Source organism: Hemibagrus wyckioides, linkage group LG05 (assembly GCF_019097595.1).
Source record: "Hemibagrus wyckioides isolate EC202008001 linkage group LG05, SWU_Hwy_1.0, whole genome shotgun sequence".
NCBI classification, from domain to species: Eukaryota; Metazoa; Chordata; class Actinopteri; order Siluriformes; family Bagridae; genus Hemibagrus; species Hemibagrus wyckioides.
In genome coordinates, this window is record NC_080714.1 from 28421364 (window position 1) to 28449258 (window position 27895).

General features: G+C 40.6%; 1 protein-coding gene across 2 annotated transcripts in view; it reads right to left on the reverse strand.

The window, feature by feature from the left end:
• Positions 1-27895, reverse strand: part of LOC131353136 (zinc finger protein GLIS1) — a 118096-nt gene that overhangs the window by 13842 nt on the left and 76359 nt on the right. For both annotated transcript variants that reach the window (XM_058389900.1, XM_058389901.1), the window contains exon 8: positions 21054-21186. In XM_058389900.1, the coding sequence (XP_058245883.1) occupies positions 21054-21186 (133 nt within the window). The remainder of the gene's footprint in view (positions 1-21053; positions 21187-27895) is intronic.

The window sequence follows — 27895 nt, forward strand, 5'->3', positions numbered from 1 at the left end:
ACACTGCTTACACACTATACACACTGCATACACACTATACACGCTGCATACACACTGTATACACACTGCATACACACTGCTTACACACTATCCACACTGCATACACACTGCTTACACACTGCTTACACACTATACACACTGCATACACACTATACACACTGCTTACACACTATACACACTGCATACACACTATACACACTGCTTACACACTATACACACTGCATACACATTATACACACTATACACACTGCATACACACTATACACACTGCTTACACACTGTATACACACTATACACACTGCATACACACTGCTTACACACTATACAGACTGCATACACACTATACACACTGCATACACACTGCATACACACTGTACACACTGCATACACACTGCTTACACACTATACACACTGCATACACACTATACACGCTGCATACACACTGTATACACACTGCATACACACTGCTTACACACTATCCACACTGCATACACACTGCTTACACACTGCTTACACACTATACACACTGCATACACACTATACACACTGCTTACACACTATACACACTGCTTACACACTATACACACTGCATACACATTATACACACTATACACACTGCATACACACTATACACACTGCTTACACACTGTATACACACTATACACACTGCATACACACTGCTTACACACTATACAGACTGCATACACACTATACACACTGCATACACACTGCTTACACACTATACACACTGCATACACACTATACACACTACACACACTGCATACACACTGTACACACTGCTTACACACTATACACACTGCATACACACTATACACACTGCTTACACACTGTATACACACTATACACACTGTATACACACTATACACACTGCTTACACACTATACACACTGCATACACACTGCATACACACTATACACACTGCTTACACACTATACACACTGCATACACACTGCTTACACACTATACACACTGCATACACACTATACACACTACACACACTGCATACACACTGTACACACTGCATACACACTGCTTACACACTATACACACTGCATACACACTGTATACACACTATACACACTGCTTACACACTATACACACTGCATACACACTATACACACTGCATACACACTATACACACTGCTTACACACTATACACACTGCATACACACTGCTTACACACTATACACACTGCATACACACTATACACACTACACACACTGCATACACACTGTACACACTGCATACACACTGCTTACACACTATACACGCTGCATACACACTGTATACACACTATACACACTGCTTACACACTGTATACACACTATACACACTGCTTACACACTATACACACTGCATACACACTGCTTACACACTATACACACTGCATACACACTGCTTACACACTATACACACTATACACACTGTACACACTACATACATACTATACACACTCTACAAACTACATACACGCTCTACACACTACATATACATACATGCTCTACACACTATACACACTACATACACATTATACACACTGTACACGCTCTACACACTACATACACATTATACACACTGCATACACTACATACACATTACACACATCATACACACTATTCACACATCATACACACTATACACACTGCATACACACTATACACACACAACATACACAGTCTACACACCACATATATACTATACACACTACAAACACACTATACACACACGCTACATACATACAGCATACACACATATATAACACCACTTTACACTCCCTTACACACATCATATAACTGACACATGCCTCAAACACACCACAACACATCAGAAGGAAAGAAAGAAAGACTGTAGAAATGATCACTCTATTTTTATCCTGTTTTTATTCAAATTTAAAAATTTGTTCATAAGAAAATCTACATTTATAACAAAAAAAGCTAAATGTGTGTAAAAGTCAGAGTAAGAGCTGAGGAGATGTGAAAGAAGGTGATGGAAACAGACGTATACACACACTGCGGTGTCTCCAGACGGGGGCGCTGCTGGCTCAGTGGTCAACGTTCTAGTGTTGATGAGCGTAAGGTTGTGGGGTCAAATCCCATGAGTACACAACAGAGCGCACAAGAGAGACAAATGAGTCATTAAGGAGAGTTTTGTTGGACTCACTGGGACGTCAGCTGGAGAGTGGACGTAACTCTGGTCCTGATGTGTGACGTCATTGCTCCAGATCAAAGTTAAGCTAATGAACTAATTGACTCTGCGGAGCTGCTACGTTTTCTGCGCCATTAGATCTGCATTCCTTACAAACCAGCAGCTTGTGATACACGACAGGAAGAAAGGCCAGGCCAAAAAAGTGACAGTGTTTCAGCGAGATGTATAGCGCTCAGGGTCCTCTTCGTCTAAAACTCCGCGCGGTGAGGAGCGGCGCGCTCTGTTTTCACTGGCGTCTTTTTAATATTAGCTTCAGAAAGTGACGGCAGGTATTTACTGAGTAAAAGGAGTCTAAATGGCCCGTTTCAGCCAGGGTAAACACATTTAGCAATGAGGTCAGCGGCTGAAGCGGTGCGAGTCGGTCGCGTTAGATAATTTTGTCAAAATGTTTAATGTCCTGCTAAACCGTTTGGGGAAAAACAAGTGCGGCTGCCGGTGTTGACCTTGGCAGCGGCGGCGTGTATGCACTAGGCTCTGGGCATGTAAATCAAACACACGCTCCGACTTCAGGAAAATGTAAGCAGACGTTTCGTACCTGGCTCGTTATAAAGCGTCGTTATGAACACGCTTTTGATTACAGGCCTTGATTTTAACGACATCTGCAAATAAAGCTCTGCCGCAGCCGGCACACGTGCATGTGCGCAGGTGCTGCGATGGAGTGGGAGGTGGAATGAGGAATGAAACACGCTGTGTCATGCTGTTACAGGAAAATAATCAAGGATGGGGGCTGGTGTGATGGAGCTGATTATTTTCCTGGAAGAGCACGAGTGTTTTATTCCTCTTAACAAAGTCAGCATTTTTATCCATTTATAGTTACATTCAGTGCTGTGGAACAAGTGTGTGTGTGTGTGTGTGTGTGTGTGTGTGTGTGTGTGTGTGTGGCTGTTAGCACTTGCATTACAGCAGCTATAAACAGTCGTTCCTTCACCTTTTTATTTCTCTCTTGAAGTAACTTCTCTACCATGACCACATTATACACACACTATACACACACTATACACACACTACACACACTACACACACTACACACTCTCTACACACACTACACACACTATACACACACTATACACACACTACACACACTACACACACTACACACACTCTACACACACTACACACACACTATACACACACACTACACACACTACACACACTATACACACACTACACACACTATACACACTACACACACACTATGCACACACTACACACACTATACACACACTATACACACACTACACACACTATACACACACTACACACACTATACACACTCTACACACACTATACACACACTACACACACACTACACACACACTACACACTCTCTACACACTATACACACACTATACACACACTACACACACTCTACACACACTACACACACTACACACACTATACACACACTATACACACACTACACACACACTACACACACTACACACACTACACACACTATACACACACTACACACACTATACACACTATACACACACTATACACACACTACACACACACTATACACACACTACACACACTATACACACTATACACACACTCTACACACACTATACACACACTACACACACACTACACACACTCTACACACACTATACACACACTACACACACTCTACACACACTATACACACACTATACACACTATACACACACTACACACACTCTACACACACTCTACACACACTACACACACTATACACACACTCAACACACACTACACACACTCTACACACACTACACACACACTCTACACACACTCTACACACACTATACACACTCTACACACACACTCTACACACACTACACACACTCAACACACACTACACACACTCTACACACACTCTACACACACTACACACACACTACACACACACTCTACACACACTATACACACACTATACACACACTACACACACTACACACACTATACACACACTACACACACTATACACACACTACACACACTATACACACACTACACACACTACACACACTATACACACACTATACACACACTATACACACACTATACACACACTACACACACTATACACACACTACACACACTATACACACACTACACACACACTATACACACACTACACACACTATACACACACTATACACACACTACACACACTATACACAAACTACACACACTATACACACACTACACACACTATACACACACTACACACACACTATACACACACTACACACACTATACAAACACTATACACACACTATACACACACTACACACACTATACACACACTACACAAACTACACACACTATACACACACAATACACACACTACACACACACTACACACACTACACACACTACACACACTATACACACACTACACACACTATACACACTATACACACACTATACACACACTACACACACACTATACACACACTACACACACTATACACACTATACACACACTCTACACACACTACACACACTATACACACACTACACACACACTACGCACACTACACACACTCTACACACACTACACACACTCTACACACACACTCTACACACACTATACACACTATACACACACTACACACACTCTACACACACTCTACACACACTACACACACTATACACACACTCAACACACACTCTACACACACTATACACACACTATACACACACTCAACACACACTCTACACACACTATACACACACTATACACACTCTACACACACACTCTACACACACTACACACACTCAACACACACTACACACACTCTACACACACTCTACACACACTACACACACACTACACACACACTCTACACACACTATACACACACTCTACACACACTACACACACTATGCACACACTACACACACTCTACACACACTACACACACTATACACACACTATACACATACTACACACACTATACACACACTATACACACACTACACACACTATACACACACTATACACACACTACACACACTCTACACACACTCTACACACACTACACACACTCTACACACACTCTACACACACTCTACACACACTACACACACTATACACACACTATACACACACTACACACACTATACACACACTATACACACACTACACACACTCTACACACACTACACACACTCTACACACACTACACACACTATACACACACTATACACACACTACACACACTACACACACTCTAAACACACTCTACACACACTACACACACTATACACACTCTACACACACTACACACACTCTACACACACTCTACACACACTCTACACACACTATACACACTCTACACACACTATACACACACTACACACACTACACACACACTCTACACACACTCTACACACACTGTACACACTATACACACACTACACACACTCTACACACACTCTACACACACTATACACACACTACACACACTCTACACACACTACACACACTATACACACACTACACACACTATACACACACTCTACACACACTACACACACTATACACACACTCTACACACTCTACACACACTACACACACTACACACACTATACACACACTCTACACACACTACACACACTCTACACACACTACACACACTCTACACACACACTCTACACACACTATACACACACTATACACACTATACACACACTATACAAACACTATACACACACTATACACACACTATACACACACTACACACATTATACACACACTATACAAACACTATACACACACTATACACACACTATACATAAACTACACACACTATACACACACTACACACACTATACACAAACTACACACACTAAACACACACTACACACACTATACACACACTATACACACACTATACACACACTACACACACTATACACAAACTACACACACTAAACACACACTACACACACTATACACACACTATACACACACTACACACACTATACACACACTATACACACACTACACACACTATACAAACACTATACACACACTATACAAACACTATACACACACTATACACACACTACACACACTATACATAAACTACACACACTATACACACACTACACACACTATACACACACTACACACACTATACACAAACTACACACACTATACACACAATACACACACTATACACAAACTAGACACACTACACACACTATACACAAACTACACACACTATACACACACTATACACACACTATACACACACTATACACACTCTACACACACTATACACACACTATACACACACTCTACACACACTACACACACTATACACACACTATACACACACTACACACACTCTACACACACTATACACACACTACACACACTCTACACACACTACACACACTATACACACTCTACACACACTATACACACACTATACACACACTATACACACTCCATACACACTATACACACACTCTACACACTCCATACACACTATACACACACTCTACACACACTATTCACACTATACACACTCCATACACACTATACACACACTATACACACACTGTAAACACTATACACACACTGTAAACACTGTACACACACTACACACACTATACACACACTATACACACACTGTAAACACTATACACACACTATACACACACTATACACACACTGTAAACACTATACACACACTATACACACACTGTAAACACTATACACACACTATACACACACTGTAAACACTATACACACACTATACACACACTGTAAACACTATACACACACTATACACACACTATACACACTATACACACACTGTAAACACTATACACACACTGTAAACACTATACACACACTATACACACACTGTAAACACGATACACACACTATACACACACTATACACACACTATACACACTCTGTAAACACTATACACACACTATACACACTCTGTAAACACTATACACACTCTATACACACACTATACACACACTATACACACACTATACACACTCTGTAAACACTATACACACACTATACACACACTATACACACTCTGTAAACACTATACACACACTATACACACACTATACACACTCTGTAAACACTATACACACTCTATACACACACTATACACACACTATACACACTCTGTAAACACTATACACACACTATACACACACTATACACACTCTAAACACTATACACACTCTATTCACACACTATACACACACAATACACACTCTGTAAACACTATACACACACTATACACACACTATACACACACTGTAAACACTATACACACACTATACACACACTATACACACACTATACACACACTGTAAACACTATACACACACTATACACACACTGTAAACACGATACACACACTATACACACACTATACACACTCTGTAAACACTATACACACACTATACACACTCTGTAAACACTATACACACTCTATACACACACTATACACACACTCTACACACACTCTACACACTATACACACACTCTACACACTCTACACACTCCATACACACTATACACACACTCTACACACTCCATACACACTATACACACACTCTACACACTATACACACACTCTACACACACTATACACACACTCTACACACACTATACACACTCCATACACACTATACACACACTCTACACACACTATACACACACTATACACACAGTCTACACACACTCTACACACTATACACACACTCTACACACAGTCTACACACACTCTACACACACTATACACACTCCATACACACTATACACACACTCTATACACACTCTATACACACTATACACACACTCTATACACACTATACACACACTCTATACACACTATACACACACTCCATACACACTATACACACACTACACACACACTCTATACACACTATACACACACTCTATACACACTATACACACACTCCATACACACTATACACACACTCTATACACACTCTATACACACTCTACACACACTCTATACACACTCTACACACACTCTATACACACTATACACACACTCTATACACACTATACACACACTCTACACACACTATACACACTCCATACACACTATACACACACTCTATACACACTCTATACACACTATACACACACTCTATACACACTCTACACACACTCTACACGCTATACACACACTCTACACACACTATACACACAGTCTACACACACTATACACACACTATACACACTCTATACACACTATACACACACTCTACACACACTATACACACTCCATACACACTATACACACACTCTATACACACTCTATACACACTATACACACACTCTACACACACTATACACACTCTATACACACTCTATACACACTATACACACACTCTATACACACTATACACACACTCTACACACACTATACACACTCTATACACACACTCTATACACACACTCTATACACACTATACACACACTCTATACACACTATACACACACTCTATACACACTATACACACACTCTATACACACTCTATACACACTCTATACACACTATACACACACTCTATACACACTATACACACACTCCATACACACTATACACACACTCTATACACACTCTATACACACTATACACACACTCTATACACACTCTACACACACTCTATACACACTATACACACTATACACACACTCTATACACACTCTACACACACTCTATACACACTATACACACACTCTATACACACTCTACACACACTATACACACTCCATACACACTATACACACACTCTATACACACTCTATACACACTATACACACACTCTATACACACTCTACACACACTCTACACACACTATACACACACTCTACACACACTATACATACACTCTACACACACTATACACACACTATACACACTCTACACACACTATACACACTCCATACACACTATACACACACTCTACACACACTCTACACACACTATACACACTCTACACACTCCATACACACTATACACACACTCTACACACTCTACACACACTATACACACTATACACACACTCTACACACACTATACACACTCCATGCACACTATACACACACTCTACACACTCCATACACACTCCATACACACTATACACACACTACACACACACTGTACACACACTGTAAACACTATACACACACTATACACACACTGTACACACACTACAAACACTATACACACACTATACACACACTGTACACACACTACACACACTATACACACACTGTACACACACTGTAACACTATACACACACTTTACACACACTATACACACACTGTACACACACTATACACACTCCATACATACTATACACACACTCTACACACTCCATACACACTATACACACACTATACACACACTCTACACACACTATACACACTCCATACACACTATACACACACTCCATACACACTATACACACACTCTACACGCACTATACACACACTCTACACACACTATACACACACTATACACACTCCATACACACTATACACACACTCTACACACTATACACACACTCTACACACACTCTACACACACTATACACACACTATACACACTCCATACACACTATACACACACTCTACACACTCCATACACACTATACACACACTCTACACACACTATACACACACTCTACACACACTCTACACACTATACACACACTCTACACACTCTACACACTATACACACACTCTACACACTCCATACACACTATACACACACTCTACACACTCCATACACACTATACACACACTCTACACACACTATACACACACTCTACACACACTATACACACTCCATACACACTATACACACTCCATACACACTATACACACACTCTACACACACTATACACACACTATACACACAGTCTACACACACTCTACACACTATACACACAGTCTACACACACTTTACACACACTATACACACTATACACACACTCTATACACACTCTATACACACTATACACACACTCTATACACACTATACACACACTCTATACACACTCTATACACACTATACACACACTCCATACACACTATACACACACTACACACACACTCTATACACACTCTATACACACTATACACACACTATACACACACTATAAACACACTGTAAACACTATACACACACTATACACACACTATACACACTCTGTAAACACTATACATACACTATACACACTATACACACTCTGTAAACACTATACACACACTATGCACACACTATACACACACTATACACACACTGTAAACACTATACACACACTATACACACACTATACACACACTGTAAACACTATACACACACTATATACACACTATACACACACTATACACACACTATACACACTCTGTAAACACTATACACACACTATACACACACTGTAAACACGATACACACACTATACACACACTATACACACTCTGTAAACACTATACACACACTATACACACTGTGTAAACACTATACACACTCTATACACACTATACACACACTATACACACTCTGTAAACACTATACACACACTATACACACTATACACACTCTGTAAACACTATACACACACTAAACACACACTATACACACTCTGTAAACACTATACACACACTATACACACACTATACACACTCTGTAAACACTATACACACACTATACACACACTATACACACACTGTAAACACTATACACACACTATACACACACTATACACACACTATACACACACTGTAAACACTATACACACACTATACACACACTGTAAACACTATACACACACTATACACACTATACACACACTGTAAACACTATACACACACTATACACACACTATACACACACTGTAAACACTATACACACACTATACACACACTATACACACACTGTAAACACTATACACACACTATACACACACTATACACACTCTGTAAACACTATACACACTCTATTCACACACTATACACACACTATACACACTCTGTAAACACTATACACAAACGATACACACACTGTAAACACTATATACACACTATACACACACTATACACACACTGTACACACACTACAAACACTACACACACTATACAAACTGTACACACACTACACACACACTGTACACACACTGTAAACACTATACACACACTATACACACACTGTACACACACTATACACACACTCTACACACTCTACACACACTATACATACACTCTACACACACTATACACACACTATACACACTCTATACACACTATACACACACTCTACACACACTATACACACTCCATACACACTATACACACACTCTATACACACTCTACACACACTCTACACACACTATACACACACTCTATACACACTCTATATACACTCTATACACACTATACACACACTCTATACACATTCTACACACACTCTATACACATTCTACACACACTCTATACACATTCTACACACACTCTATACACATTCTACACACACTCTATACACATTCTGCACACTCTATACACATTCTACACACACTCTATACACATTCTACACACACTCTATACACATTCTGCACACTCTATACACATTCTGCACACTCTATACACACACTCTATACACACTCTATACACACTATACACACACTCTATACACACTCTACACACACTCTACACACACTATACACACACTCTACACACTCTACACACACTATACATACACTCTACACACACTATACACACTCCATACACACTATACACACACTCTATACACACTATACACACACTCTACACACTCCATACACACTATACACACACTCTACACACTCCATACACACTATACACACACTCTACACACACTATACACACACTATACACACTATACACACATTGTACACACACTGTAAACACTATACACACACTATACACACACTATACACACACTGTACACACACACTATACACACAATATACACACACTGTAAACACACTGTACACACACTGTACTCACACTATACACACACTGTACACAGTATACACACACTATACACACACTGTAAACACTATACACACACTATACACACAATATACACACACTGTACACACACTGTACTCAAACTATACACACACTGTAAACACTATACACACACTATACACACACTGTAAACACTATACACACACTATACACACACTGTAAACACTATACACACACTATACACACACTATACACACACTGTAAACACTATACACACACTATACACACACTGTAAACACTATACACACACTATACACACTATACACACTCTACACACTCCATACACACTCTACACACTGCATACACACTATACACACTGCATATACACTCTACGCGCTACATACACACTGCATACACACTCTACATACTGTATACACACTCTACACACTGCATACACACTCTACACACTGCATACACACTCTACACACTGCATACACACTCTACACACTGCATACACACTATACACACTGCATATACACTCTACGCGCTACATACACACTGCATACACACTCTACACACTGCATACACACTATACACACACTCTACACACTGTATACACACTGCATACACACTCTACACGCTACATACACACTGCATACACACTATATACATTGTACACACTGCATACACACCATACACACTCTACACACAATACACACCACATACACACTATAAACACTATACACACTACATACACACTTCATAGTGTTCTCTACCATGACACTGGAGACAAATATCTCCTTCTCCATATCAACGATTGTATGTTTTTAATTTGCTTATGTGGAGCGTCCACAGGTGATTGAGCTGTTGCTATGGAAACAGTAAGGTATCAGAGTGGACACATTTATATAAATCTGCTGTTAGAGAGATTCTGACCAATCCGGAGTCCAGAATTCCGCATCTCAGTGGTGGAAACTCATCTGTTTAATCCCAATGAACTGTTTGGCTCGAACGTCGAGCTTCACGAGACATGATCCAAACCTTTACGAAAGTTGGCTCGATTCCAGGGCGAGACGTTAAGCATGCGTTTTTACGAGATCTCCGTTTCAGAAAGGCTCGTTGTGAGAGATCCCTGAGGGAAGGGAGAGGCTTTTTACAGCTTCATTTCAATCAGCATTGTTTATATCGATCATTACCGAGCTGGAGATGAGACCTGGTAAAGATTTTAAAACTGAATGTAACTGCTGTAAAACGTAAACAGACGACAGGACGCTGCTACAGAGGCTCTTTATTTAAAAAGCGCAGAAGATTTAAAGTTTGTGCTGAAAGCCTGGAGTAAAAATAGCTCCTGCTCCTCGCCAGTGTGTTGTCATGGCCTTGGATTTAATGTAATGCGGTGTTATGTGAGTATCCTCCAGGCTCGCTGCGCTCAATCCCTCGTTCTGCTCCAAGCGGCAGTAATTGTTAGTTGAGCTCTGAAACCGCGGCTAATTGTCTGGAGCCTTTTTTCTTTGCGTTCTGGAAAAACAGATCCACTTCCAGAGATCTCATTACAAACTACAGAACATGACAGCTCGAGTGCGTGCTCTGGAAAGCAAACTATCGGCTGCTACTTCCATCTATAACACAGTCAATCATAGCAGAAAAAAAACGCTGAGATCAGACTCACACACACACACATACGCATTAACACACACACACACACACACACACACACAACCACAGCCTTGCTTTACTGTTATGTAACGTATGTGGGAACCTGTGAGATCGTATATATATATATATATATATATATATATATATATGTGTGTGTGTGTGTGTGTGTGTGTGTGTGTGTGTAGAAATGTGACTGTTGTAATGTGTCAACACAACACAACACAACAACAATAAAAAGCCTTACTGTGCTGGATTTGGCTGGGTGCAGAGCCACTTGAACGGAAATTAAAAAACAATTCTCCAAAAACGTAGCTGCATGTATTAGAGGAATATTCACCAGACCACAAACTGCCTCCATAAAACACGCTGCTGACAGAAGGCTTTAAATATCGCTCTTATTTTTCAGCTTATTCTTGCCACTTTACACGCCATCGTACATTTCACCTCATCGCTCAGAGTAACACGTCTCCCTGAAAAGCTAATTCTGTGGTTTACTTCAATTTGGAAACTATTTGGAGCTCTGTTGCCCTGATCGGATGGTTGCAATGGCACAGTGTGGCCTACAGGGGGCAGGAGGAGGAAGCCGTGCCACTAATGGTGGGAAAATTGGGGAATTGGTGAAGAAATGTGGAAAAAAGCAAAAGAATCTTTATATTATGTTTGCAGATGTCTATAAACACGCTGAGTGAACATTTTCCACAACCACAAACACCATCTAACACCAAACTCTATCAAACAACCATCAACAAAACACCAACACTGGCCAACTGAATGCCAAAATCAAAATACCTTCAACACTGCAACATTCACCATCTAAACACCATCATTCCCCATCAAACCACCATTATTTACCATATAAGCACCATTGTTCACCATCTAAACACCAACATTCACTGTATAAACACCAACATTTATTACTTAAATGCCATAATTTAGCTTATTAACACCATCATTCAGCATCTAAACACCAAACTCTATCAAACAACAACCATCAACAAAACCCCAACACTGATCATCTAAACGCCAAAATCAAAATACCTTCATCAACACTGCACCATTCCCCACCTAAACACCATCATTCCCCACCTAAACACCAGTATTCATTACGTAAACACCATCACTCATCACTTAAACACCACCATCCACCATCTAAACACCACTATTTATTAACTAGACACCACCATTAAACAGCTAAACCCCAAAACACACAACCTCTAACAGCAGTATTCACCATCTAACACCAACACTTCTTAATCTGATTCAGCACCTAACACTAACACCCCATTAACACCGCAGTACACCGACCTTCTCCAGTGGTTACAGATGTTAGAAGGTGTAAACATAAACATGACTGTAGTATTTATTCAGATGACTCGGCCCTCGTTTTTCATATAAAAAAAATGATATTAAAGGCTAAAGTTTAAAACACGTAAAAATATCTTTGTGCAAATAAACAACAGTAAACAAATCCCTTCAGGGGTTTAAAAGGAGATGATATAACACTAATCAGTAGTGTTTAGTGTTTAGTGTTGAGGACAAAACAAAAACAAGCGACTGGCTCTCTTCTGCTGTTGTATCAATCACGACAGCAGCTGAGTGCCGTTCCGGGCCTCCAGAACAACCCGCTCTTCCCGAAAGTTGCGGTAATTTGTAGATTTGGCTAACGACGGGTTATTGCCTTTAATTATGATAAAGAGCAGAAACACTCAGTTCAAATCTGTTTCCTCTGAAGGTTTCAGGGGAACAGATGTATTTACCCTCCCACCCTCCCTCCATCCATCCCTCCCTCCCTCTCTGTGCTTTCTCTCTGCCATTTTTTTTTTATACTCTTTACTCTTTCGTTCCAGCGTTTTTGTTCCTTACTGTACACACAACGCTTCTTGATGACACGTTGGATTTGCAGCCCAGCATTTGTGGCTCCTGGGGGAAAATTGAGAGGAATTGGGAGGGGTTGGGGGGGCAGGGGTGTGTGAGTGTGGGGGGGGTGCTTAATGGGAAACATGCCTGCATTCAGCAAACAGCTCAACACATATTGAACACCAAACATATCTGTGTTCATGGAGCCCCACCTCAACAGCCCTCGTGCTCCGGTTCGGGTAAAAATGACTCATTTTTTAAATGTTTACTGAAAGTGGCACTGTATTAAAAAATGTCTTCTTTTTTTTCCCCTCCAATATAAATGTTTGTGGGATCGGCCCGATTTCGCCGAAAAGCAAGAAGAGAAATGATGTTTGGAACAAAGGATCTTCTGAGTAATGACGTAAAAATACAAAAAACAGTGTAAGAAATGCTAGGAGTTTGCAGCATCCTCATCGCACAGGCTCTTGTTTCCATCTGGACTTTAGGGCTCCGTTTCCATCAATACACTTTAAACTGAATATAAACTGAAAGGAGCAAATCATCTAAAGAGATCTGTAGGCATTGGGAACACTGGGATTAATGCATTTTGGGTTGGATTTTTGGACCTGCGCACGAAGTTTGTTCTCATGTCATTATGTTTGTTGTTGTTTTTTTTCTGTAGTTGTGTAAACATTGTAAGTATTGTGGTAATCCTGGGCGCTTTCTAGTCGACTCAGCTATGTTTTTCCTTTTACAAGGATCACAATGATGTTCAAGAGACCAGGAACATGGCAAATGTCTCCAACAAGAAGCTCAGTCACCGAGTCCAGGTTGCAGTTAGAAGGTAAAATATGACTCTTCTGTCTGACCTTTAAATTCAGCTCCGGATTTATTTTATGCTGAAAGTCTCCGTTTATTCTGGACGGCCTGAATAAACACGGCAGAGCCGACGGAGATGGGGCTGTGATCGGTGTGTTAAAGGTGTGTAAGTACGGTGTGTGTGTGTGTGGCTGTATGTGGAGCTAAAGTTACAATTAAAACAAACATAAACTGAGATGGAAGAGAAGCCAGAGCTCTGCACCGTAAATTCTGCATGTAATGTAAATATACTGAACATACGAAAATACATCGATCAAAAAAACACCAACGTTCTTCAACAGGCAGCATTCTTATTCATCAAACACCATAAACCTACAAACACCGGCGTTTCTTCACCATCGCAGATGTTTAGCATCACACAGAAACATTCAATTGTGTTTAATGAAGTCCAGAAAAGAAGTGAGAAGCCAAATGAACAGCAACAATCACACATAGGGACAAACAAACACCGGAGCCTCACCATCAAATACCTACTTACACTAACAGACAGAGAAACACCAGGAAACATAAACATCAACTGTTACCATCAGACTGCACCTTACACCAACATCTGAACAACAGAGCATCTGTTTGTTCTCCATCCAACACAAACACCCTCAAACCTTCACCGTCAAATACCAACTCTACTCAGACAACTCAACACCTACTAACATATTCAATCAAACACCAGGATACAGTTAAATATTAACTGTTACAATCAGACTGCACCTTAAACCAACATCTGTCAATGTTCTCCATCAAATACCAACACAAACACCATCTAATACCAACTCAACTCACACCAATACCTGCTGACAAACTCAATCAAACACCAGGAAACAGTTAAACATCAATTGTTACAATCAAACATCTTGCACCAACATCTGACAATATTTTCCATCAAACACCAACACAAACACCATCAAATACTGACTTCCACCATCAAACACCAGCTTAACTCACACCAACACCTGCAAACATACTCACTCAAACACCAGGATACACAATAAAGATGGTTGTATAATATGTTATTTGATGGTAGCAGTTGTGCTACCATCAAATAACATATTATACAACCATCTGCTAATATTTTCCAGCAAAAATCAACACAGGCATCATCAAACACCGACCTTCACCATTAAATATCAACGTATATCAACACCTGCTAACAGACTCAATCAAACACCAGGAAGAAACACAATTAAACATTAAACTGTTACAATCAAACAACATCTTGCACCATCGTCTGCCAATATTCTCCATCAAACACTAACATAAACACCATCAAACACTGACCTTCACCATTAAATGTCAACTCGCATCAACACTCAATAATATAATCAATGAAACACCAGGAAGCACAAACCTCAACCGCTAACATCAAACAGCACCCTACACCAACGTATCCAAAAACACCATTATTACAATTCAGCAGCATGAAAACAAACCAACAAACACCATTAAAACACAAACACTGACCATCTCTATTAAAAATCATGCGACACCAATGTTCTCTACTAACCAAACACCACCAAACTCCACCATCAAGCACCAACACACTTTACAATTCCATTAAACACACCAACATTCTCCATTAAACACCTACACACACCAGCATTCTCCATTAAACACCTACACACACCAGCATTCTCCAATAAACACCAACACACACCAGCATTCTCCAATAAACACCAACACACACCAGCATTCTCCAATAAACACCAACACACACCAGCATTCTCCATTAAACACCAACACACACCAACATTCTCCATTAAACACCAACACACACCAACATTCTCCATTAAACACCAACACACACCAACATTCTCCAATAAACACCAACACACACCAGCATTCTCCATTAAACACCAACACACACCAACATTCTCCATTAAACACCAACACACACCAGCATTCTCCATTAAACACCAACACACACCAACATTCTCCAATAAACACCAACACACACCAGCATTCTCCAATAAACACCAACACACACCAACATTCTCCAATAAACACCAACACACACCAGCATTCTCCAATAAACACCAACACACACCAGCATTCTCCAATAAACACCAACACACACCAACATTCTCCATTAAACACCAACACACACCAACATTCTCCAATAAACACCAACACACACCAGCATTCTCCATTAAACACCAACACACACCAGCATTCTCCATTAAACACCAACACACACCAACATTCTCCATTAAACACCAACACACACCAACATTCTCCAATAAACACCAACACACACCAGCATTCTCCATTAAACACCAACACACACCAGCATTCTCCATTAAACACCAACACACACCAACATTCTCCAATAAACACCAACACACACCAGCATTCTCCAATAAACACCAACACACACCAACATTCTCCAATAAACACCAACACACACCAGCATTCTCCATTAAACACCAACACACACCAACATTCTCCATTAAACACCAACACACACCAGCATTCTCCAATAAACACAAACACACACCAGCATTCTCCAATAAACACCAACACACACCAGCATTCTCCATTAAACACCAACACACACCAGCATTCTCCATTAAACACCAACACACACCAACATTCTCCATTAAACACCAACACACACCAACATTCTCCATTAAACACCAACACACACCAACATTCTCCATTAAACACCAACACACACCAGCATTCTCCATTAAACACCAACACACACCAGCATTCTCCATTAAACACCAACACACACCAACATTCTCTATGAAACACCAACACACACCAGCATTCTCCATTAAACACCAACACACACCAACATTCTCCATTAAACACCAACACACACCAGCATTCTCCAATAAACACAAACACACACCAGCATTCTCCAATAAACACCAACACACACCAGCATTCTCCATTAAACACCAACACACACCAGCATTCTCCATTAAACACCAACACACACCAGCATTCTCCATTAAACACCAACACACACCAACATTCTCCATTAAACACCAACACACACCAACATTCTCCATTAAACACCAACACACACCAACATTCTCCATTAAACACCAACACACACCAGCATTCTCCATTAAACACCAACACACACCAGCATTCTCCATTAAACACCAACACACACCAACATTCTCCATTAAACACCAACACACACCAACATTCTCCATTAAACACCAACACACACCAACATTCTCCAATAAACACCAACACACACCAACATTCTCCAATAAACACCAACACACACCAGCATTCTCCATTAAACACCAACACACACCAACATTCTCCAATAAACACCAACACACACCAACATTCTCCAATAAACACCAACACACACCAACATTCTCCAATAAACACCAACACACACCAGCATTCTCCATTAAACACCAACACACACCAGCATTCTCCATTAAACACCAACACACACCAACATTCTCCATTAAACACCAACACACACCAACATTCTCCATTAAACACCAACACACACCAACATTCTCCATTAAACACCAACACACACCAACATTCTCCATTAAACACCAACACACACCAACATTCTCCATTAAACACCAACACACACCAGCATTCTCTATGAAACACCAACATATTCCAGTAAACACCAACACACACCAGCATTCTCTATTAAACACCCCCCCACCCCACCCCACACACACACCATCCAAATTCTTTCACACACAACATTCACATTCACATCCACACACTAACACAATCAATTTCTGACAAACACATCAAGCTTTTTTTTGTATCAAACACCAACACAGATGACTATTTCCATTAATCTCCGCTAAATACCACACACCATCACCTTATGTTTAAGGTGTTTAATATTTAAACTTTACTAAATACTAGCCAAGGACGCAACAATAACACACACATTAACACAAACAGGGTCTGCTGATGTTATTACAGTGCAGAGACAGGTGCAGTGATTAATCCTACCGATAGGGGGCAGTGTTGTAAATGTTTCTCTACAAGCTAAAACAAATCCCTGACACACAGATATAGCAGAACTTGTAATGAGAAGCAGATTATATTGAAGTTTTGCCCCACTGGGGCATACAAATGTGATATAAGTGTTATGAAACTGCATGATTTATCAAAGAGAAATACAAAACCGTACTCGGCTGCTCCCTTTTTTTGTTTCAAAATAAATGATTTAAAATGGAGATAAATACTTTATCTGTTTGAGAAATCCCTGTGTAAAACTCGCTCACACACACACACACACACACAGTCCGCTTCATCTTTTTTAACTCGTGATATTTATATGATTCAGATGTTTAATCTCAGAATCCAAAAACATCAGGGTCAGAAATCTATCAGAGTTTAAAAAGGGTGAGTTAGAGGAGGATTCACACTCCAGTGTGTGTGTGTGTGTGTGTGGGTGTGTGTGTGTGTGTATGTAATACCCACCCATCTTGGGGTGCTGAGGGCAGCTGTGGAGGATTCTGGGTGTTGATGATGTCATCGCGGTCCAGGCGGGGTGGTCGTGGGGGAAGGTGAGCTGGGGCAGAGAGCAGATCAGTGCTGGAGCCAGAGAACAAGCCTGAAAGACAAACAACGTTAATACACAAAATTTACCAAATCAACTTAAAGAAACACCACACTGACCTGATTAACCCAACACCCCCCACCCCTTCTAGAAAATTCCCAACAGGAACACAAACAGACACACAAATATTTACAAATCCAACATTACCCATTCGAGATTAATCTATCTATCTATCTATCTATCTATCTATCTATCTATCTATCTATCTATCTATCTATCTATCTATCTATCTATCTATCTATCTATCTATCCACACAGATGTGACACAACACAAGCTTTCAGGTTTGCTAGAAACCTTTAAGTTGGTAAAAATTAATTAAAACAAAAAGCCACTAATGCCATTAAACACCAACACACACCAACATTCTCCATTAAACACCAACACACACCAACATTCTCCATTAAACACCAACACACACCGACATTCTCCACTAAATACCAACACACACCAACATTCTCCACTAAATACCAACACACACCAACATTCTCCATTAAATACCAACACACACCAGCATTCTCCATTAAACACCAACACACACCAGCATTCTCCATTAAACACCAACACACACCAACATTCTCCATTAAACACCAACACACACCAACATTCTCCATTAAATACCAACACACACCAACATTCTCCATTAAACACCAACACACACCAACATTCTCCATTAAACACCAACACACACCAACATTCTCCATTAAATACCAACACACACCAACATTCTCCATTAAATACCAACACACACCAACATTCTCCATTAAATACCAACACACACCAACATTCTCCATTAAATACCAACACACACCAACATTCTCCATTAAATACCAACACACACCAGCATTCTCCATTAAACACCAACACACACCAGCATTCTCCATTAAACACCAACACACACCAACATTCTCCATTAAACACCAACACACACCAACATTCTCCATTAAATACCAACACACACCAACATTCTCCATTAAACACCAACACACACCAGCATTCTCCATTAAACACCAACACACACCAACATTCTCCATTAAACACCAACACACACCAGCATTCTCCATTAAACACCAACACACACCAACATTCTCCATTAAACACCAACACACACCAACATTCGCCATTAAACACCAACACACACCAGCATTCTCCAATAAACACCAACACACACCAGCATTCTCCATTAAACACCAACACACACCAGCATTCTCCAATAAACACCAACACACACCAACATTCTCCATTAAACACCAACATACACCAACATTCTCCATTAAACACCAACACACACCAACATTCTCCAATAAACACCAACACACACCAACATTCTCCATTAAATACCAACACACACCAGCATTCTCCATTAAACACCAACACACACCAACATTCTCTATGAAACACCAACACACACCAGCATTCTCCATTAAACACCAACACACACCAACATTCTCCATTAAATACCAACACACACCAACATTCTCCATTAAATACCAACATACACCAGCATTCTCCATTAAACACCAACACACACCAGCATTCTCCATTAAACACCAACACACACCAGCATTCTCCATTAAACACCAACACACACCGACATTCTCCATTAAATACCAACACACACCAACATTCTCCATTAAACACCAACACACACCAGCATTCTCCATTAAACACCAACACACACCAACATTCTCCATTAAACACCAACACACACCGACATTCTCCATTAAACGCCAACACACACCAACATTCTCCATTAAACACCAACACACACCAGCATTCTCCATTAAACACCAACACACACCAACATTCTCCAATAAACACCAACATTCTCCATTAAACACCAACACACACCAGCATTCTCCATTAAACACCAACACACACCAGCATTCTCCATTAAACACCAACACACACCAGCATTCTCCATTAAACACCAACACACACCAACATTCTCCATTAAACACCAACACACACCAACATTCTCCATTAAACACCAACACACACCAACATTCTCCATTAAACACCAACACACACCGACATTCTCCATTAAACGCCAACACACACCAACATTCTCCATTAAACACCAACACACACCAGCATTCTCCATTAAACACCAACACACACCAACATTCTCCAATAAACACCAACATTCTCCATTAAACACCAACACACACCAGCATTCTCCATTAAACACCAACACACACCAGCATTCTCCATTAAACACCAACACACACCAGCATTCTCCATTAAACACCAACACACACCAACATTCTCCATTAAACACCAACACACACCAACATTCGCCATTAAACACCAACACACACCAACATTCTCCATTAAACACCAACACACACCAACATTCGCCATTAAACACCAACACACACCAACATTCTCCATTAAACACCAACACACACCAACATTCTCCAATAAACACCAACATTCTCCATTAAACACCAACACACACCAGCATTCTCCATTAAACACCAACACACACCAGCATTCGCCATTAAACACCAACACACACCAACATTCGCCATTAAACACCAACACACACCAACATTCTCCATTAAACACCAACATTCTCCATTAAACACCAACACACACCAGCATTCTCCATTAAACACCAACACACACCAACATTCGCCATTAAACACCAACACACACCAACATTCTCCATTAAACACCAACATTCTCCATTAAACACCAACACACACCAGCATTCTCCATTAAACACCAACATTCACCATTAAACACCAACACACACCAACATTCTCCATTAAACACCAACATTCGCCATTAAACACCAACACACACCAGCATTCTCCATTAAACACCAACATTCTCCATTAAACACCAACACACACCAGCATTCTCCATTAAACACCAACACACACCAGCATTCTCCATTAAACACCACCAGGGTATGAACAATGTCCAGTAACAGAACTAATACCCAAGTGAGACCAGTGGAGAACTTTCTAGAAACTTCTCAGCAATCGTAAACGAATATGAGACTCCACCATCGCAGGGGTTTTTGGGAGTAGGTTGGTGTGGCTGTACACACAAATAACAAAAAAACCCACATAACAGCAGATTGTTCGCATTAACCCCGTTCTTCCTCTCCTCACGAAACAGAATTTCATTCAGCGTGCCGTTGTTTTGACAGCACAAATCCAATAAGCTCCTTTTGAAAAAAAATGAAAGCATCTCTGTGTTTGCAGTTTGCTTTCATGTCGAATCGGTTCTATGGAAAGCGACTCGCCTTTAATGGACTCTTCTGGAAAGAAAAAAAAAGATCTGACCAGTGAAGTCAACGAGCCAGCCATGTTTTTAATACTCAGTCAGACGGGTGCCTCGTTAACGTCCAGGTTGACATCGAGGTGGACGGATTTCTGACATCACATCCTGTCCTACCGAACCAACACGGAGCCAAATCTGCCTTCGCTTCTTCTCTGGTGATGTTTAAAAACACTGAAACTCTTTTTCTGCTGATCTGCTATTACGATTCAACACTCTGATTGTTTTCCCAGAAGCCCCAGGGGCAGATAAACCTGAGGACAGATCGTCGCTGTGGCTGCATTCTTATCCTGTGCTGCGCTGCTATTTTTAACGTTCCTGTGGACTATTTAACAGCCGCCGGACACCAAACCATCACAATGATGTCGCTGTAACAGTTCCCTTTAAGATTCATAATCGTTAATAACAATAACAACGTCTCATACCTGCTCTAAACCATGCAAAATACACTATGTTGCCAAAAGTTTAATGCTTCAGCTTCATACCAAGACATTTTGGACAATTTCATGCTCTTTGTGGGAACAGTTTGGGGATGACCCCTTCCTGTTCCAACATGACTGCACACCAGTGACCAAAGCAAGGTCCATAAAGACATGGATGAGTGAGTTTGGTGTGGAGGAACTTGACTGGCCTGCACAGAGTCCTGACCTCAACCCCATAGAACACCTTTGGGATGAATTAGAGCGGAGACTGCGAGCCAGGCCAAATGTTTCGGGACGTCTGCCTTTATCTGCACAAGGAACTGGAACACTGGAACTAAAAAACAACACCTGAATTCAATGATTGGAGGGGTGTCCCAAAACTTTTGGCAATATAGTGTAGCTGCTGTGTAACACACACAACGTATTACATACTACAACACCACCGCAGGGACAGTTAGTGAAACGAGGCGATGACATCTCGTCAGTATGCTCTCTTATCACAACACAAATGTGACAAGAGTCCAGTTATTAAATAATTAAACTCATTAAACACCACCGCCTATCACTATCTTCACTTTTTCTGTCTTTTCTTGCTTTTATTCCTTGATTTTCTCCCAATTAAATGAGGTATTATGACGTTTACAAAGCGCGTCTCTCCTTTAATCTGCCCCCTAGTGGACAAAGCTTTTAATGCTGAAAATGTATAAAAAAATACACTGGCAAGGATCTGAACATTGGGCCTTGTTTATCATTGTTTAATACTGTGGAGTGTAAAAATCTGTGCAAGGCAACCAGAAATTGAAAAAAATCCATAAAATACAGCCATTCGGTGACGCCCACAGAACTCCATAAAAGGCAAAGCCAGCAATGTCCAGTGTCTGAACGCCAAGTAAGACTTACATAAAGGAAGAAGTGATTCTGATTCACATCTCTGCTGATAATAAAACATATATTTACTAGCGCATCAAAAGGCCTTAACAGATCAGTAATTTATCAGTGGCTGATGCTAATAAATGTAGCCCAGACGCCATGGCAACGCTGACTTTAGCTAACACAGTAACAGGACGTCTCTTACAACCCTGATGGGAATTGGAGCTTCTGGTCAAGAGTGCACACAAAAACGGGAACAGATCATACCTGAGCTGGTTACATGCTTGATTTATTACCCAGAAATCCTCCATCAAAGCCCCTTAAGTGCTTTTCCCCTTTAGCCCCAACATCTGCTACTACAACGGGAAACACTCGCGCGTAATGGCTCAGATTGCTCCAGCTTTCATGCGGTGCACAGAGGAGTGTGTGTGATGTTTCAGAGAGACAGGAGGAGGAGGTCAATTGCTGTAATTATTTATTTACCGTCCTTATTATACGCAGCCATTATAGCGTTTATCATCGCCGCTGGTTTAGTCCCGCGCACGTTTCCTGCTCTGACACACCCAGGTGATAACGAGCTGATGAGTGGCATCCGGTGGCTTCGAGAAGAAATCACACCATCTTTCACAGGACAGAGGGAAAGAATCAGAAACCCGTCCTAATGTCCGCTCAAAGTCTCCGGAGGAGGAGGAGGAGGAATAGGGTTTTTTTTGACTGACAGCTAGACCATTACATCCTCAAATGAGGAAGTTCACTAAAGAACAGCGTGATGATAACGTCATGAACAAACCTGGTGATTTTTATAAAAACTCTGAGAATCTCTGAGGCTACAGCAAAGAGTTTACACACAAGACAACAGACGAATGGAGAATGTTGGTGTTTAATGGAGAATGTTGGTGTGTGTTGGTGTTTAATGGAGAATGTTGGTGTGTGTTGGTGTTTAATGGAGAATGTTGGTGTGTGTTGGTGTTTAATGGAGAATGCTGGTGTGTGTTGGTGTTTATTGGAGAATGTTGGTGTGTGTTGGTATTTAATGGAGAATGTTGGTGTGTGTTGGTGTTTAATGGAGAATGCTGGTGTGTGTTGGTGTTTAATGGAGAATGTTGGTGTGTGTTGGTGTTTAATGGAGAATGCTGGTGTGTGTTGGTGTTTAATGGAGAATGTTGGTGTGTGTTGGTGTTTAATGGAGAATGTTGGTGTGTGTTGGTGTTTAATGGAGAATGTTGGTGTGTGTTGGTGTTTAATGGAGAATGCTGGTGTGTGTTGGTGTTTAATGGAGAATGCTGGTGTGTGTTGGTGTTTAATGGAGAATGTTGGTGTGTGTTGGTGTTTAATGGAGAATGCTGGTGTGTGTTGGTGTTTAATGGAGAATGCTGGTGTGTGTTGGTGTTTAATGGAGAATGTTGGTGTGTGTTGGTGTTTAATGGAGAATGCTGGTGTGTGTTGGTGTTTAATGGAGAATGCTGGTGTGTGTTGGTGTTTAATGGAGAATGCTGGTGTGTGTTGGTGTTTAATGGAGAATGTTGGTGTGTGTTGGTGTTTAATGGAGAATGCTGGTGTGTGTTGGTGTTTAATGGAGAATGCTGGTGTGTGTTGGTGTTTAATGGAGAATGCTGGTGTGTGTTGGTGTTTAATGGAGAACTTCAGCTGAACTTCAGTCAGTTTTTTCACACACTTATTGTTTCCTCTGCAGTAATTTTTTGTTCAGTGCTCAGTAGTTTCACGTCTGGATCTCGGTCTTTTTAAACTAAAGAAGGTGTTCAGCTGTAAACCGAGCAAAACAGGCAAAAACATTTCATCTATGATAAACAGAGAAGCACAGAGTCTTGTGCTCTGAGGCAACAATTCGAACAGAAACTAGTTTAATTCTCTCTCTCTGTCTCTCTCTCTCTCTCTCTTCTGGCGGCTGAACAAAGCATCGTGGAGCAAGCAAAATCGTCCCGAACAGCATTTACATTCAGCATGTTGGCGAGCTCTGACCACAGCGAGAGGAGAACACAGCAGAGGAGAACAAACAGCAGGATGAAAAGGCCACAGCTGCTCCAGGCGAGAGAAATTTGCACACTGATGCAGCAAGATGTCCTCTTTGAACCGCAGAAAAGAACGAAAGAGTCCGAGC